The following is a 15,948-nucleotide window of genomic DNA, read 5'->3' as shown; positions in this document are numbered from 1 at the left end:
AAATTAGATAATAATTATTCTGGTGTGCTATCTAGCAAACTGTTATCTCACAGGCAAAAAGAGGCATCATTTCCGATTTTAAATCTGGACTAACATAAACATAGATACAGAATAGCATTCAGGTGGTTGGACTTTTTTTTTTTTTTTTTATCTTGACTTTTTTTGTTTCCCATAAATTTGATCAGACTGTGCAGCTTTCATTTCTTTGAGAATTTTCAAAATATTCATATCTAGCTGAAGATGAGATTTTTCCATTCCAGATACTGTGCATTTTTTTGTGCCACTCAACAAGTTATTCAGATTTTTCAGTAAGTTGAGATAGGTAATTATTATTATTTTTCTCCTCATGCTATTTTATTTCCATGAACTGCATGTCTGTATTAACTCCTTTTTAGCTAATATCTGCTACATTAAATAGAATGATGTCAGTAAGTTTGCTACAAGGCTTAATGCTGATTACTCCTTAATCTGGTAATATTTGCACACTTATTCACCATTTTCTATGCTGTCCTATCACCTCTGCCACCATGTGTGATACTTGGTTTGACATGTAGCAATCCCTCAGACTTTCTTACATACTTCAAAATTGAAAACAGCATCAAAATTGAAAACAGCATATATATATTTTTTAATATTAATATGCATTCCTTATGTGGAAATAGAAACATTAATGGTTTTAGGTTTACTGTCTGCTGCCATTATGCCCAGTTCCTATCTGAATCAAAGAAAAGTGGTAACAGAGACGATAATATTAATAACTACCAATTGAAGAATTAAAGCCTTATCTACATGGGCACTCACTCTAAACCTTAGAGAGAAAATTACATTAACAAGTAGTGTTATCTGTGACATGAAACTGGTTCACCAATCAGAAAGCTGGAATATTTTGGAAATACTTGTCCTCTTCAGATTGTTCCCTCTTTAATCACACATAGCTTCATGTGAGGGCTTCTCCAAGAGTAACACCTCCTATTTTATTATGTCAGCTCACAATATCACAGGTGGATGGTGCTGGTATGGCATTAGAGGTGAAACCTTCCCACCAACATCCTGTTACATGTTGTTACCATGCAACAGATGGCAGCAGAGGGGCATTCTGACAGAATGGTATCTGTCATGGAAGTGTCAGAAGCAATGTGTGTCATTTAATCCCTCCCTGTGGAAAAGATTGTACCCAATGATACACATCAATGCTTGTTGAGCATTTATGAAGATCAAACACTGGATGTGAGGTAGCTGGAAAAACAAAAACAAAAACTGGAAAAAAAAAGACACGTTCCAGGTGGCCATACACAGTTGTCACACTACAAAAAGCAAAGCATTTAAATCAGTTCATCTCTGCAAATCCACTAATGAAAAATAACATTTTGTAGCTCAGAATGTGTCCTATCAAAGAGTGTTATTGTGCTCTTGTTGTAATTTCCATCGGAATAAATAGGAGACATTACTTTCAGAGATAGCTATGATTCTCAGTGCATGCCGTAGCATTAGTTTCTATTCATTTTTGATGCTACATGGATGAATGTGGAAGAGACATATATGAGCTGTGCTGAGAGGTGATAGACTCAAGAGGTAGACATTTTTGGGAAGAGAAGATGGGTGACAGGAACAATGCTGTGACTTTCAAAAGTTTCTCATATTACTTTAAGAGAACATCTAACTTTTCACCTGTAGAACAAGAACTGCAATGAGTAATCTACTGAGGCCTACTACCAGCTCTAAATGTCAGAGCTAGGCATCCAGGAGGTGATATTTCTCACAGTATTTCTTGCTGCACAGACCAGAGATAAAGAGCTCTAAGAGGAACAGAAGTAGCACAGCAGTGACATTCTCTTACAACTTGTAATTCTATGTTGACCTGTCACCTCTGTGAGTTGATCTGAAGATGGTGATTCAGCAAGACTGTGAATTCACACACAGCTGATACTGCCTTCAGCAACTTGAGTCATTTATAGGCAGGATGATATAGGCTGCAGTAGTAAAAAGTCTTTTTACCATTTAACCAAATGTACCTGTTCTTAACTTTAGAAGACATGAAGTGCCATGGTGATATCCTAGATCACTAAATGTCTATGTATTACGCCTTGTAATAATATTTACCTATGTACACAGTAAATAGCCAGTGTCTCCAGCCTCTGCTCTTTGTTCCATTTATCTGTGTTCTGTAATGAGAGGTTCCCTCAGCTATGTCAGTCCAAAACTGCATCCATTTCCAGTTATTCATATTATTATTTTCCCTGTTTTGCAGGAATAGTCTACAGCAAGGTTCTGTTATTAAAACTGACATTTTTCATACAGATCCAAAATGACAAACTGTACCTTGAAACTGAATTCACATGTGAACCCTTTTATACAATTGCAGATTTTTTTTTTCTCGACATCAAAATTGTAAACTCATGGACTGCAGTCCAAACACTGACTGTCCCTTGAGACTGCCCCGTCACTGGGTTTTTCAGCCTGTCTTCAGCATTTCATCTTCCTGCCTCATCACCCTCATTTACAGCTCAGCATTACATTTTCCATCTGTTTCACTAGAGGCTCCCAATGATCAACTATTGGGTATAAGTAAGCATTTCTTCAAATTTTCAGCTATTCTGGTTTCTGTGAGACTACGTAATGTTCCAACTAAAAGCATTTTGCAATAATAAATGTTACTATTAGAATTAAAATACATATTTAAATAGTGTGTTTGATTGTATAACTGCTTTATAATCAGTATGTGTGTTAACATAGCCTTTTTTTTCTGAGGGCATAAATGCCATTTGTTAAGAGTATTGACAACAGATTGTTGATTGGAACTTTCATCAACTTCACTAGTTAAACAATTCAGAGCTGATAACTACAAGGACACGGAAAACAGAAGAAAGCAGCAGGAAGAAACTTCATCTGGGTTTGAACAGAGCCACACAGTGATCCCAACCTCTGGACGCTTTAGTGCTATAAATACCAAATCATAACTCAAAGTCTAAACTTCCCAAACTTCTGCTGTTCTGTCAGCAGAATAAAATGCTAAGCCTTCTGTAATGAGGAAGAAATTAGTCAATCAGGGATAAAAAAAGAACTGCTCATACAGTTAATGTATGATATTAATTTAGGTTACTGAAGTTGGCAGCCAAAGCTGCTACTCAAAGGAGGGTGGTACAAAGTTTCAGGTTGATTCCTTGGTTCCCTCCCACCACCTTCCAACATGTATATAAATTGTCAGCCCTCCAGAGCCTCTGCCAGTTCTCTCTTTTAGACTTGCCAGAAGCATCTGAGGACTAAAGATGAAGATCTTTTTATTATTCACTTTTTCCACGTTTTTCTTGTCTGCTTTTGAACATGCAGCTGCATATGCTCACTATGACAAGATTTTAACTCACAGTCGAATAAGGGCACGGGACCAGGGGTAAGTATGAGGGGCTTTATTTGCATTTTAAAAGGGAATCTCTAAACAGTTACTCTTCTTTTTTTTTTTCTTCTCATGTTATATTAAATGTGACTTTTTTTTTTTTTTTTTTACTCTCCTATCATTCAAGAATTACTTTTGTTCTAAATTAGTTTTATAAGAACTAGATTCAAAGCTTTCTGAGGAGTTTCAAAGGGAGACTAAATAATGTAAAACTTCATAAAACCTGGAAAAAATTAAATCCCCACTTCTTGATGAAGAGAATGCATACATTCTAGAATCACTGAACTTAATTACAGTTCATGATGAATATAATGGGGGTTGGGATATGTTTAATACACATTTCAAATGTTTGGATAGAACTGACATTTATTCCACAACATTTACTTGCTTTTTTCTGTCCTAATGAATAAATCATGAACTATTCTTTAATACTGTCTGACACTGGGAGCTCTTTGTAGAACTTTGTTCCCACTGGAGTAGCGGCAACTTGCACCCCAGAGACAACACTCACAAGCCAGGCTGTTCAGAGAGACAGAACTTATCTGAACAGCTGGTATCAGGGAAATGATGTATCTCAACATCATATCTCCCTTCAATCTTTTTTAGTAAAAACTGTTCTGTGAAAAGAATTGTTTGCCATCCTTTCTGCCTTCCTTTATTGAATTCTCTCTCCCCCTCCCTCCCTCTCTTCTCTTCCCTCTCACTCTCTCATTCCCACTGTTGTAAAGCATATGTTCTAACTCTTGAACTGATGAACTTCTGTACTGTGAAATTACAGAAATTAGTGACAAAATGCCTTTGCTCCATGGAATTTGCTCTTAGAAAATTTCTCTTTTGTACACTACCTTGCTAAGTAAAAAGTTTTCCTTGTTTGAATTCTGCAATGCCTTTTATTTACGTGCCAGTTTACCCTTTGGTCCCCAGAAATTCCCAGAATGTTTACTTAGGTGCCTGCGGTCCTCCAAATGGATAGTAATCAAAACAGCTGATTGATTTACAGGGTTTCCTTCTACATAAAGAGCCAGTCACTACCCTTCCCCATCTCCCCGTGACCTTCCGCTGCACAGATGTGTTCAAGAAAAAAGCTTTAATGAAAAAAGCCTGATGGTATTAGCAGCTAAGTCCCTGGTGGCTGGTAATTAATTCACTTCCCTGGAGGAAGGAAGAAACGTAAGACGTATTGAGACAGAGGGTCAGACCAGAGCGGAGGGGAATCATCTGTCCCCACCAGGATGGTGGACTTGCCAAGGAACCCAGCTGGGTAGTCTTGGGAACTTGCATTGTGGTTACTTGAATGCACGCCTGCCCTGGCAGCTAAAGTCAGTTGTTCACTTCTCATTCTTGCTTAACAAAATCTGTATATGCTGCTGTGTTATATAGCACTCCTATAGATGTGTAAAGACTTTTTTTTTTTTTTATGTTTCTCACTCCATCCACAGCCCAAATGTCTGTGCCCTTCAGCAAGTTATGGGAACCAAAAAGAAATACTTCAGCACCTGCAGAAACTGGTACCAGGGATCCATTTGTGGAAAGAAAGCGTAAGTATCTGCTGTTCAAAACACCCACTGAAATAGGATAGCATTCAATTAGAAACCTCTCCTCAGTGTGAAACTAAATATTTGCTTCAAATGCAGAAGCAGGAAGAATTAATGTCATAGTTTTAGTGTTACAGCTTTCCTTTAATTAAAACCACCTGGATTCAGTAATTGCTGCCAAAAATAATCCCAAAATGTGTGAAAATGATAGCATGGTATGTAATGCTTTTAAAGTTGTATGGGTTTCCAGGCATAAGTTTCAGGAATATTTTTCTCAGTTAAGTTTATGTAGGTATATTCTAAACACAAGGTTATATTCTAAATACAAGGTTATGTGACCTACTCAGGAACACAGAGGAGCCTGAGGGCATTTGTGAAAAGAACTGGACAACTAGCAGCTATGTGCTCAGACCATATTTTCTCAAAGAGAAGAAAAAAAAAAAATATTAAGAGCACAGAGCAAGTCTGGATGAGTTTCACAATCTTTTGGAATCTGTATGTATTTCAGTTGTCCTGCTTTTCCAGAATACAAGCCATTGCCTTTTCTGTAAGGGGAAAAAAGTTTCAACAGTATCAGAATCACTACCTCTGTATCAGCCACGAGTGGTTTCAGAGAAAGAATATATACAAAAACCCCAATCCAGAAATTGGTCTGCCCCAATTGTCATATTTAAAATGGAGTGATTTAACAATGTTTACCAAATACAATGAACTAGTATTTTTTTTTAGTTGTACCGCATTTTCTCCTGTTAATAGACAATGAGTTGAATAACATTCTTAGCAGCTGTCACAGGAAATCACTGTTCTTGTTTCCCCATTAATATTGGTTTCCTCACTAATGATTTTTTGCACTGTTAAAATTACTCTTGAATTTGTAGTCGGAATTCAGACAAAGATCTGAAAAGGGCTTGTATTGTGGTTTCCATTACTTCTCTTGGCTGTTACAGTCTTTGTGTTGTTAAGATTCATAAAAGATATCATACGTCATAACACAGTGTTGGAAAGGACCCTTAGGGAAAAGGATGAAGAAAGAGGTAGTGGGAGGAAGTTTTCTCCTATTTTCATCCTGAGAAAATGTTTTCATTGCTCTGTCAGCATGCCATAAATTAATGGAACAGAGTTAAATATCCAATACAGTGAGGCACAGATTCCACCACGCAGGCTTTCCTTTCAAGTACAGCCATGGCTTTGAAGTCTGAATTCTAAAGTCTAAAGTCTAGACGTGAGGAATGATACCTTGTCCCTATCGGAGCTCAATAAAATATTATTGTCATGATCCAAGTTGTCACCCTAAGCTTTCTGCTATTGTAGAATTTATCAGATTAGTGATTACTTACTTCTTTAAGAAGATGGAAGGAAGTAATGGCATTGTAGTAGAGTGGAAATAGCACAAAGTATAATTAACTTTCCAGACAGACAAGCAGTCTGATTTTCCCAGATATCCAGAAGTTCAGAACTTAACTTACTGTCTTGAATCTCACTCAGTCCCTCTCTCCTTTATTTTGACTCTTTTTTAAAAAAGTAATTCTAGACAGGTTAGAAGCCATTTTTTCATATTAAATATTGAGGAGGTTTGGGCAATTGGTGATGATATCATAGTGATAGATTTCCAGTCAAACCAGATTGTGCGTGATCATTTGCCCCATCTCTGCCTTCAGATTTTTAGTATTCATAGGTTTATAGTCTTTATCAGAATCCTTCCTGCTCCTCCAGGTGGCGTTATAATACAGACTTCCTTCTTTCTTCTGTGGTCATCCGACAAGTTATCCAAAATATTTCACCTTTTGAGAAAAATCTGCCATACCACTAACTTCTTTGGCACTACATTTTATTCCACTACAGACACATTAGGAAGAATGATATTTCCTGAAAATGAAATTTGGATATTCTCAAGTCAGTTTTGGAAAACAAATTACTTGTGTGGTTTTATTCCTAGATAGTTGTCATGTTCCTGTGAGCAAAATTCTGCTTTCTGCTTAAATCTGAAAAGGAACACATTACTTTGTGAAGCTCCAGAAGTAAAATGAGCTGTTCAGTGAGAAATGTGTTTCTTCTAATGTGTCAGGAAAAGTAATTTGAAGCAATAGGCAGTTTGGGCTCAATGAAATCATACGTGACTTTACTCCCTTTTCTGACAAAGCTGAAGAATGTTTTAGAGAGTCTTTGTTAGGCCCTAAGCAGGAAACCCGCTACAGCCAACCAGTAGCAGAGACTGAGCAGCAGCAGGTAGAATTTGACTGAAAAACACAAAAACATCTCCATTCTTTTTTAACACTCCTACCACTGTACAGGCACTTACACAGAAAGGCTAGAGGAGAAAACAGTGTATATGAGATTAAGAACAGTCATGGACTTTTTTGTGGTTGTAACTGAGCATCTGTTAAAACTTAATCTTAGCTCTTATTGGGAGTTATATTCTCTGTACTCGCACAATATGAATGTGTGAAATATGATGTGAATCCATTACTAAAGAGGTTATTTTAGTAGGAATGTTAATCCAAAGGACATGGCTCTTCTCATGTTAATATCTGTGTTAATAAGTCCTTCATAACTTGCATATAGTTTCTATAAAACGTTAATTTAAGGAAGTTTCTTATGTTTACATTTCCTACACACTCCTGCAAATTTTCAGTTGGGATACAAGCTAAAGATTTGCTAAAATCAAGGTCTTTTGGTCCAAATGTGTTCCACTGTTTTTATACAATATTTTATCTCCATGCCAGCAAAGAGTAGAAACAGATGAGTCACAGAGCTGATCTGAATAAGTCGCATACCTCTCTGTTAACGAAGAATAACAAGAATATATGGTAGTCTAGATCAGTTCTCTTTTCCTTGGGAATACATTGCCTCAGTACTAAAAGATACATGCAAAAAAAATTCCCAAACTCAACTTTCTTCTCTTAGACACATCTTATGCTAGCAGGGTCATACAGCTGGTGATGACTTTACTGTGTGAGTTGGAACGTTCCATGTGTCTGTAAGTGAGTGGTATTGAAAAATAGCATCTTGCATCAGGTTTTATAGCATTCTAGTGTTATTTTTGGATCCTCTTTATGGACCACTTTTCTCTCATTCTATCCTTCTTGTTACATTTTGAGCACAATTGTGGTCAACCATAAGGGCATATTAATATTTAAAAAATAAAAAATAAAAAAAATAAAAAAAAAACTTGGAGTAACTCTCAGTGATTGGCAAAAGTGCTTTTTTTCATAACAAGCTACATGGTAAAAGAGGCAGTGATCTTGTAATGCTTGGCTGAAGAAACAACTTTCTTAACTAAGTTTTTCATTCAGTTTTCTGTTTTTCATTGTGTCACTGTTGGTTATGGTAAGAACATTGAACTTGCCATGCCTTATGCTATTCTTACAACTCAACTTTTTTTCCTTTCTCCAAAAGCTAATTAAGATTGCAGCCTCTTATATTTGCTCAAAGAGTGAGGGAGATACGTACATATTTTTTTTCCTGTGGAAATAAAGAACTACTCACGATGAAGCAGTTCACACATTTGGGCTAATATTCTGACTTTTGTTGCACATGTCAGATGTCTTGTTTTATTACCTACTGGCAAGGGTACAACTGGTGGGAAGGTGAAAGGTTATAAGTTTAATTTCCCTATCAGTTAGAAAATCTGTAGCCTAAACTCTCTGTTCATCTTGCATTTTGAGGAAATAGCCATTCAGCAAATTGCCTCACAGAAGGAGTGAGAAGTGTTGTGTGGTTTTTTTTTGTTGTTGTTGTTGTTGTTTTTTTAAATCTTAAATATTGAACATCTGTATCAGACTGTTGTAAATCATGGAATTCCAATCCTACCTTTATAAATCATGGTTTGTAACACTATTGCTCTTTCGGTCTGCTTTCCTTTTTTAAAAATCTCTTTAAGTAGATTAGATAGTGATGCTTTTGAGTACAACTTCCCATTTGAGTAAGTTGTACAGTTTAATATGTTTGCAATCAGTGTTTGCCAGCTCTAGCTTGTGAAAAATGAGAGAAGCCTGCCACTGAAGAATCTACAGTTTAAAAGCTGGAATACTGTGCTAAAGACTCAGCAAAAATCTTCAAGGAAATCCTGTTCAGAACTCTTTAGCTGCTGAGATCAGCCACGCGTATAAAAATAATGCTATTAGTAAGATCTTCATTGCCATCCACAGCAGATCATAATTTGAAAAAAAAAAAATCTGAAGTCTGCAAATTTAAAACACTCTTTAGATCTTGATAAGATTATACAATTTATTGACATTCCTTGTATGGAAGGGCCAGAAACAACACATAACCCTGTGGGTTTTTTTTTTTGCAAGCTCGCACTAACTCAGAAGAGAATTTGTCAAGAAAGTCTATGGTAGATCTTTTGTTTCTGTCATATTAATTAAAAGGGCATTATATTCCATTAGGCATTCAGTACAAAGTTGAATGTTATGCTACTGAATTACCAGTTAGCCCTGGTTTGCTGCTACATATAGATAATGCATGTTCAAGAAAGGGAGTATTTTACTGACATCTTTATTTAACAGTTCCTGGTCTGCTCTGTTATTAAATTGTACATATGCTTTGATGACATACTCTTTTAACTCTGTGCTTGATTTGTTGCAATCTGGTTTTCATCCTTGCTATATTTACCAAGGAACCTCATGTCCAACTATCCTGTCTTTAGTGACTCTGTTTTCTATGACCTGCTTTATATCTGTACTTAATTATGTCCCTCATTCCTGAGCTTCTTCAAAGTCTTCTTGGTACACTGAGGCTCTGCTCCCATTTTATTTCACCATACAATCCCCAAGACCTTCTCCAAAGTATCCATTAAATTTCTACATCCAGACTGTAGGTTTCCTCAAGTAGTTTTGTCATTAAATTTACATTGTTTAATTTTTTTTTCCCTTTGGACACTAGTGGTACCAGTTCCTCTCACTATCTCCACTGTGTTCATTTTTGCCTTCCCTCAGTCCCACCTAATCTTTTCAAAATATACTCATCAAATTAATTTTCTTCTGTTCATAACTCTGCAACCTCTTTTATGTTTGTTTGTTTTTCAATCGGTTAAGTGTAATGACTACATTTAGTAAAACAACAATCAATTTGTAATATATACAGAACAGGTTGAATGATAAAAAGAGCAAAAAGATTAGGAGAAAGTGTACTTCGCAATGTAAAATAAATAATGAAAGAAATGGGGCTGCAAACTAAAGTTGGTATACAACTGTTTTTCGTATGTTCTACAGAACTGTCTTGTATGAGTGCTGTCCTGGCTATATGAAGATGGATGGTATGAGAGGATGTCCTGCAGGTACTAGTTTATTTTCATATGGATGAGTCAGTATATGAGAAGCACTACAAAAAGCGAGACTTTCAAAGGTTGCCAGCTTGAGGAAACATTGCCTCTTTTTACAAATTACTGCAACTGTACAAATTACTGAAACTGCAAAGTTCCTTTCATACATTGTCAGTACAGTTGAAAATCAGCCTGCATTGAATTTGATCCTGCGGTTTAAGTTAAATTCCCCAACTGCTTACAGCTCCTGGATTGGAGAGAAGTGATAGAGTTCTCTATTTCCAAAACAGCTGAAGGAGAACCTCTATTTCTGTTCCCCTCCCACTCCAGAGTAACCAATAGCACACCAGAGATCAGAAACCTAGGGCATGAAATGTGGTATATCAAAGTTCTGTTTACTCATTTTCATGAGAAGACTTGAATCTTGCTGACTAAGAGGCTTTAGATAAACTAAAGAGTGAAAAGGAAGGCAGAGACTATTAATTTCTCCTATTTTTGCATAAACCTAATTGCAACAAGAGAGGATAATTTGAGATGGCATATATTTCATCAATTTATAACCCTCTATTTGAGCTCATCTTTTACATTCTGTTAAGCATATCTTAAGGCAGAGTTCATCTTGTTTGGGTGTATTCATTTCACTTCAGATGTTTACATTAGAATGAGATCAGGCATACTCCAAAAGATCCTGTCTTCTCCACAGCTGTAAAAGTAACTTGAGGCAGCTAGCTCATGTGTCAGTACCTGAACTGTGGATTCCTAGAATTAGGAGATCTGCATCCTATTCTCATATAGCAGAGCTTTGATTGTGAGATTATGGTCATTGTTGCTCTCTGAATCAATCTCTGCACGTGCCAACCACTGGAAGAGGCCTCACAGGAATAAATCTGGTTGATGGTGCCCAAATGTGACCCGCTTCAGCAGTTTTTGAGATTGTAGATAAAATTGACTCATATCCTCTCTCAAACATCCCAAATGGATAGGTTCCCATTCCATATGAGGCTTGGAACAAAACAAGGCATCTTTTATAAAGAAAACATTATAATATCTGGTTTTGTTTGATCTGCTTTTTTCAGCTCATTAGACAAACCGTAAAATAAATAACAAGCAGATGTGTTTGGTTGAATTCAGAATACATTGATAGTGGCATTTTAATTCAAGCATGTTGTTTTAATATTGATTTAAACAGTTTCATAAAGGCAATACACTTGTCCAAACAAAAGAAATAAATTGGACTTAGTTGTGAGAAACTGGCTGAAGTATTTACAGTATTTCTGTCTGATGTTGATTTTAGTTGCTCCTATTGATCATGTATATGGAACTCTTGGTATTGTGGGAGCTACCTCCACTCAGCAGTATTCTGACATGTCAAAGCTGAGAGAAGAGATCGAGGGAAGGGGTTCATTCACTTTCTTTGCACCAAGTAATGAAGCCTGGGAGCAATTAAGTTCGGTAAGCATTTGTGTGTATTTATGTATGTATGTATTTCTCTTTCAGATAATATTTTAGTTAATGAACTAACAATAACTAGCTTATTTATAACCTAGATGGCAAACGGTAATAAGATTTTAGGCATAAGCAGACATTAGACAAGTTATTATTATTATTATTATTGTAAGATTATAAGATATATATAATATATTATGATTATATATGAAGATTATAAGATACATTATAAGAATGCACCTGCTTATCGTACATTACTGAAGCTAGACAATTTGAATTTATTTTCTAGGAATGCTAAGTGGCAATGTTTCTTATTTAAGCACTTGCATGTCAAATTTTAATATTGCTAGCCTTCGTATAATTTTAGGGCATCCAACAGGAATTCCATCAATTGCATAATGTAGAGTACAGTCATGTTTTGTAAGTGATTCACATGTCCTCCTTTTAGTAATGCTTTTAGTTAAAATAAATGTTGAACTAAAGTACCTTCAGTGATTTGCCTATGATGAGATTTGTTGTCTTCAATTTGTAATCAAATTAATCTAAAGCAGCATCTGAACAAAGCCAGATAACTAAGTATGGAAATCATGTATTTCCTAATTGGAAGTATCTGTCAATTGTTCTCATAGTATATGTAAAGGTAAAGCAATATGTACATCTTTCTAACCGAAGAATGCTCCTGACATTTCAAATTAATTAATTTCCTTTGTTCTTCAGGAAATTCACAGGAATTTAATTGACAATGTAAATATCGAACTATACAATGCTCTCCACCACCACATGGTAAACAAGCGCATGCTGACAAAAGATCTTAAGAATGGCATGACACTGGTGTCCATGTATAATGACCAGAAATTGCTTATCAACCATTATCCTAATGGGGTAAGTCTATAGATAAGACTTTCTTAATATAATAATGTAATTTTAACCACTGATATTTCTTCTATCAATTTGCTTTGAATAGTGGGATTGTTTGAAAATTGATGGTCTCAGAATAAATGAAGGAACTAAGCGAGGAACTAAATTCTATCAGTTTGCTTTGCTGTAGAATGAAATAATGGAAAGATTAGTAGCTTGCAATTCAATTGTCACTGATTAAAAAAAAATAAATAATTCTTGAACAAATTTAGTTTTCTTTGCCCAGCTGATCACCAAGAATTAATGAATATGTAGTTTGCTGTTTAAATGTCAAGGTTCTAATGAGAATGAACTTCCTGCTAAAAATCAAGCCTTTTGTGGCCGAAATATAGCATCATAAAATCATAGAATGGGCTTGGGTTGAAAAGGACCACAATGATCATCCTGTTTCAACTGCCCAGCTACGTGCAGGGTTACCAACCACCAGACCAGGCCACCCAGAGCCACATCCAGCCTAGACATCATAATAAATCAAAGAGCAAAAACCTGCTATTAATCTTCATGTACTTACAAAATACTATTAAATCACGTCTTTTAATTAGATCAGATTTTTTGTTTGAACTGGGGGCATGGTAGAAATACTTAATGTTGCAGTGTGCAGACATCCATTACTTTCTAGAAATAATTTTCTTTTCATAAATTCTGAAATCTCCCAGTCATGTCACTTGCCCCTGCCTCAAATGCATGAAAATATTAATGTTGGACAACGGTTTACATCAATTAAAAAAATATATATATAAAATCACTGTAATAAACAGATATGGTAAGCAAATAAAAGAAATAAGGACCGTAATGGCAAATAAAACGTGAATAGGAAATCAATGTAGCCTGCATTAGTCAACTGGTAGCTGAATGCTTTCCAAAAGAGTTGAGTCAGCCTTTTAAATCTTGCATGGTTTTACTTAATGTTTTAGAAAGACTGAAAGGAAAAACACATTTTTCAGAGTACATTGACTGCTATTCCACAAAAATCAGATTCCAGGCGTATGATCACATGAAAAAGCATTAATTTTTTACTACTTGATTCCTTGTACATAGGTTGTTACTGTTAACTGTGCCAGGATCATCCATGGCAACCAGATTGCTACCAACGGTGTTGTTCATGTAATTGACCGTGTCCTAACTGCTGTTGGAAATACCATTCAAGATTTCATTGAAGTTGAGGATGATCTTTCATCTCTCAGAGTAAGTGTGCGAAACTAGAAACATTCTGGTCTCGTAGTTTCTTCTTTCTTTGTGTATTTTGCCTGCAGGTATGAAGAGTTAAATTGTAAAAGACAAACACAAAATCAAATGAAATGACTCACTATGTGCTAAATTAAGGAAGTAACTTTTCATACCAAGGCATATTTTGCCCACGTCATTAATTTTGTATTCCATTTTTGTCATTTCACTTTTAACACATATTTCTGTGACACAGAGCACAGTCTCACGTTAAAGACCCCTAGTCAGTAGGTGAATGCACAGGAGATATTTTGTGCTAAATGCTGTCCGTGAACTTTCATGAGCAACTCCAGCTTTCAGTGTAAATTCAACATTCGAAGAATAAGATTTTACTTCAGAATCTAGGGGTTAAAATATCTTAGCTTTTAGTTAATATTCTGTTTTCCTGTGACTAGATGGCTAAGCTATTTGGGAAATGCTTTAAATAACCAGCATTAATAACGAATTTTATTTTTCAGGCTGCTGCCATCACATCAGATGTCTTAGATACTCTTGGAAGGCCTGGTTATTACACACTCTTTGCTCCTACTAATGAAGCTTTCGAGCGTCTTCCAAGAGGAGTCTTAGAAAGAATCATGGGTGACAAGGTGGCTTCTGAAGGTATGTAAGCTTTTCTTGCAGAAGATAAATACTTGGTTTATGGCAATTAGTGCACCTTAAAAATCTGATGGCCTTCTAGGATGTAGCGATGACATTGGTGGACAAAGGCTGCAACTGATGTCGTCTACTTGGACTTGTGCAAGGCCTTTGACACGGTTCCTTACTACGTCCTTTCCTCTAAATTGAAGAGATATGAACAGTAGGCAATTCGGTGGATAAAAATTTGGTTGGATGGTTGCAGACAAAGAGTTATGGTCAATAACTCTACATCCATGTGGAGATTGGTGATGAGTGGTATCCCCCAGGAATCTGTCTTGGGACTGGTGCTCTTCAACATCTTGATCAATGACATAGACAATGGGGTAGAGTTTGAAGATGTCATGAGGGTGAGTGGTGCAGCTGATACAATAGAAGAAAGGGATGCCATCCAGGGGGACCAAGGCAGGCTTGAAAAGTGGGCCCATGTGAACAGAATGAAGTTCAGCAAGGCCACGTGCAAACTATTATACTTGGGTTGAGGCAATCACAGATATAGGTACAGACTCCTTGAGAGTAACCTTGCAGAGAAGGACTTGGGGATCCTGGTGAATGAAAAGCTGGACAAGAGCCAACAGCATGCTCTTGTAGCCCAGAAAGCCTACAGTATCCTGGGCTGCATCATAAAAGAGGTAACCACTCTATTCTGCTCTTGTGAGGTCCCATTTGGAGTTCTGCTTCCAGGCCTTGGGCCCTCAGTACAGGAGGGATGTTGGAGTGGGTCCAGAGGAGAGCTACAAAAAAGATCAAATTGCTGGAGCACCTTCTATGAAGAAAGGTTGAGGGATTTGGACTTGTTTAGGTTGGAGAAAAGAAGGCTCAAGGGAGACCCCACTGCAGCCTTCCAGTACGTGAAGGGAGCCTAAAAGCAGGAGGGGACTGGCTTTTTACATGGTTGTATAGGGATAGAACCAGGGGAAATGGCTTTCAACTGAAAGATGGGAAATTTATGTTAGATGTTAGGGAAAAAATTATTCAGAGGGCTGTGAGGTGCTGGCACAGGCTGCTGAGAAATGTGGATGCCCCTTCCCTTGAGGTGTTCCCTTGAGGCCAGTTTGAACGGGGCCCTGGGCAGCCTGATCTGATGGCTGGCAATCCTGCCCATGACAGGGGCTGGAACAGGATGGTCTTTAAGGTTCCCTCCAACCTAAGCCATTCTATGGTATATGAATTTATATATCCAAACATCTGTTTACTAAGCTTTTTCTTTTCCATACAGCTCTTGTGAAGTTCCATATTTTAAATACCCTTCAGTGCTCTGAAGCGATCATGGGTGGAGCTGTCTATGAGACCTTGGAAGGAAACACACTTGAAGTTGGCTGTGATGGTGAAACTCTTACTGTGAATGGAGTAAAGATGGTGAAACGCAAAGATATTGTGACGAGCAATGGTGTTATCCACCTCATTGATAGAGTGCTAATTCCTGATTCTGGTTAGTAATGTAAATGACAAGCTTATTAACTTGAAGACATTTCCTCTCATCCCACCTAGATTCCTTCTCATGTGTTGTTGTTGATAAGGTTATGAAAGCATGA

General features: G+C 36.8%; 1 protein-coding gene across 8 annotated transcripts in view; it reads left to right on the top strand.

Annotated features, from left to right (window-relative positions):
- The first annotated feature begins 3,169 nt into the window (after nt 1–3,169).
- POSTN (periostin) overlaps nt 3,170–15,948 on the top strand; it is a 32,240-nt gene continuing 19,461 nt past the window's right edge. For 2 of the 8 annotated variants that reach the window (XM_052671342.1, XM_052671341.1), the window contains exons 1-8: nt 3,171–3,388; nt 4,831–4,929; nt 10,140–10,204; nt 11,484–11,641; nt 12,353–12,517; nt 13,592–13,738; nt 14,236–14,377; nt 15,633–15,845. In XM_052671342.1, coding sequence (XP_052527302.1) covers nt 3,267–3,388; nt 4,831–4,929; nt 10,140–10,204; nt 11,484–11,641; nt 12,353–12,517; nt 13,592–13,738; nt 14,236–14,377; nt 15,633–15,845 — 1,111 coding nt within the window. In that variant the 5' untranslated portion in view covers nt 3,171–3,266. Of the gene's footprint in view, nt 3,389–4,830; nt 4,930–10,139; nt 10,205–11,483; nt 11,642–12,352; nt 12,518–13,591; nt 13,739–14,235; nt 14,378–15,632; nt 15,846–15,948 lie in introns of all 8 variants that reach the window. The other 6 variants (XM_052671348.1, XM_052671347.1, XM_052671346.1 and 3 more) reach the window with 5 other exon arrangements.

Source organism: Tympanuchus pallidicinctus, unplaced genomic scaffold (assembly GCF_026119805.1).
Source record: "Tympanuchus pallidicinctus isolate F22 unplaced genomic scaffold, pur_lepc_1.0 scaffold11, whole genome shotgun sequence".
Taxonomy (NCBI): Eukaryota; Metazoa; Chordata; class Aves; order Galliformes; family Phasianidae; genus Tympanuchus; species Tympanuchus pallidicinctus.
Note: the sequence above shows the minus strand (reverse complement) of the source record. Positions and strands in the feature narration are given on the sequence as shown.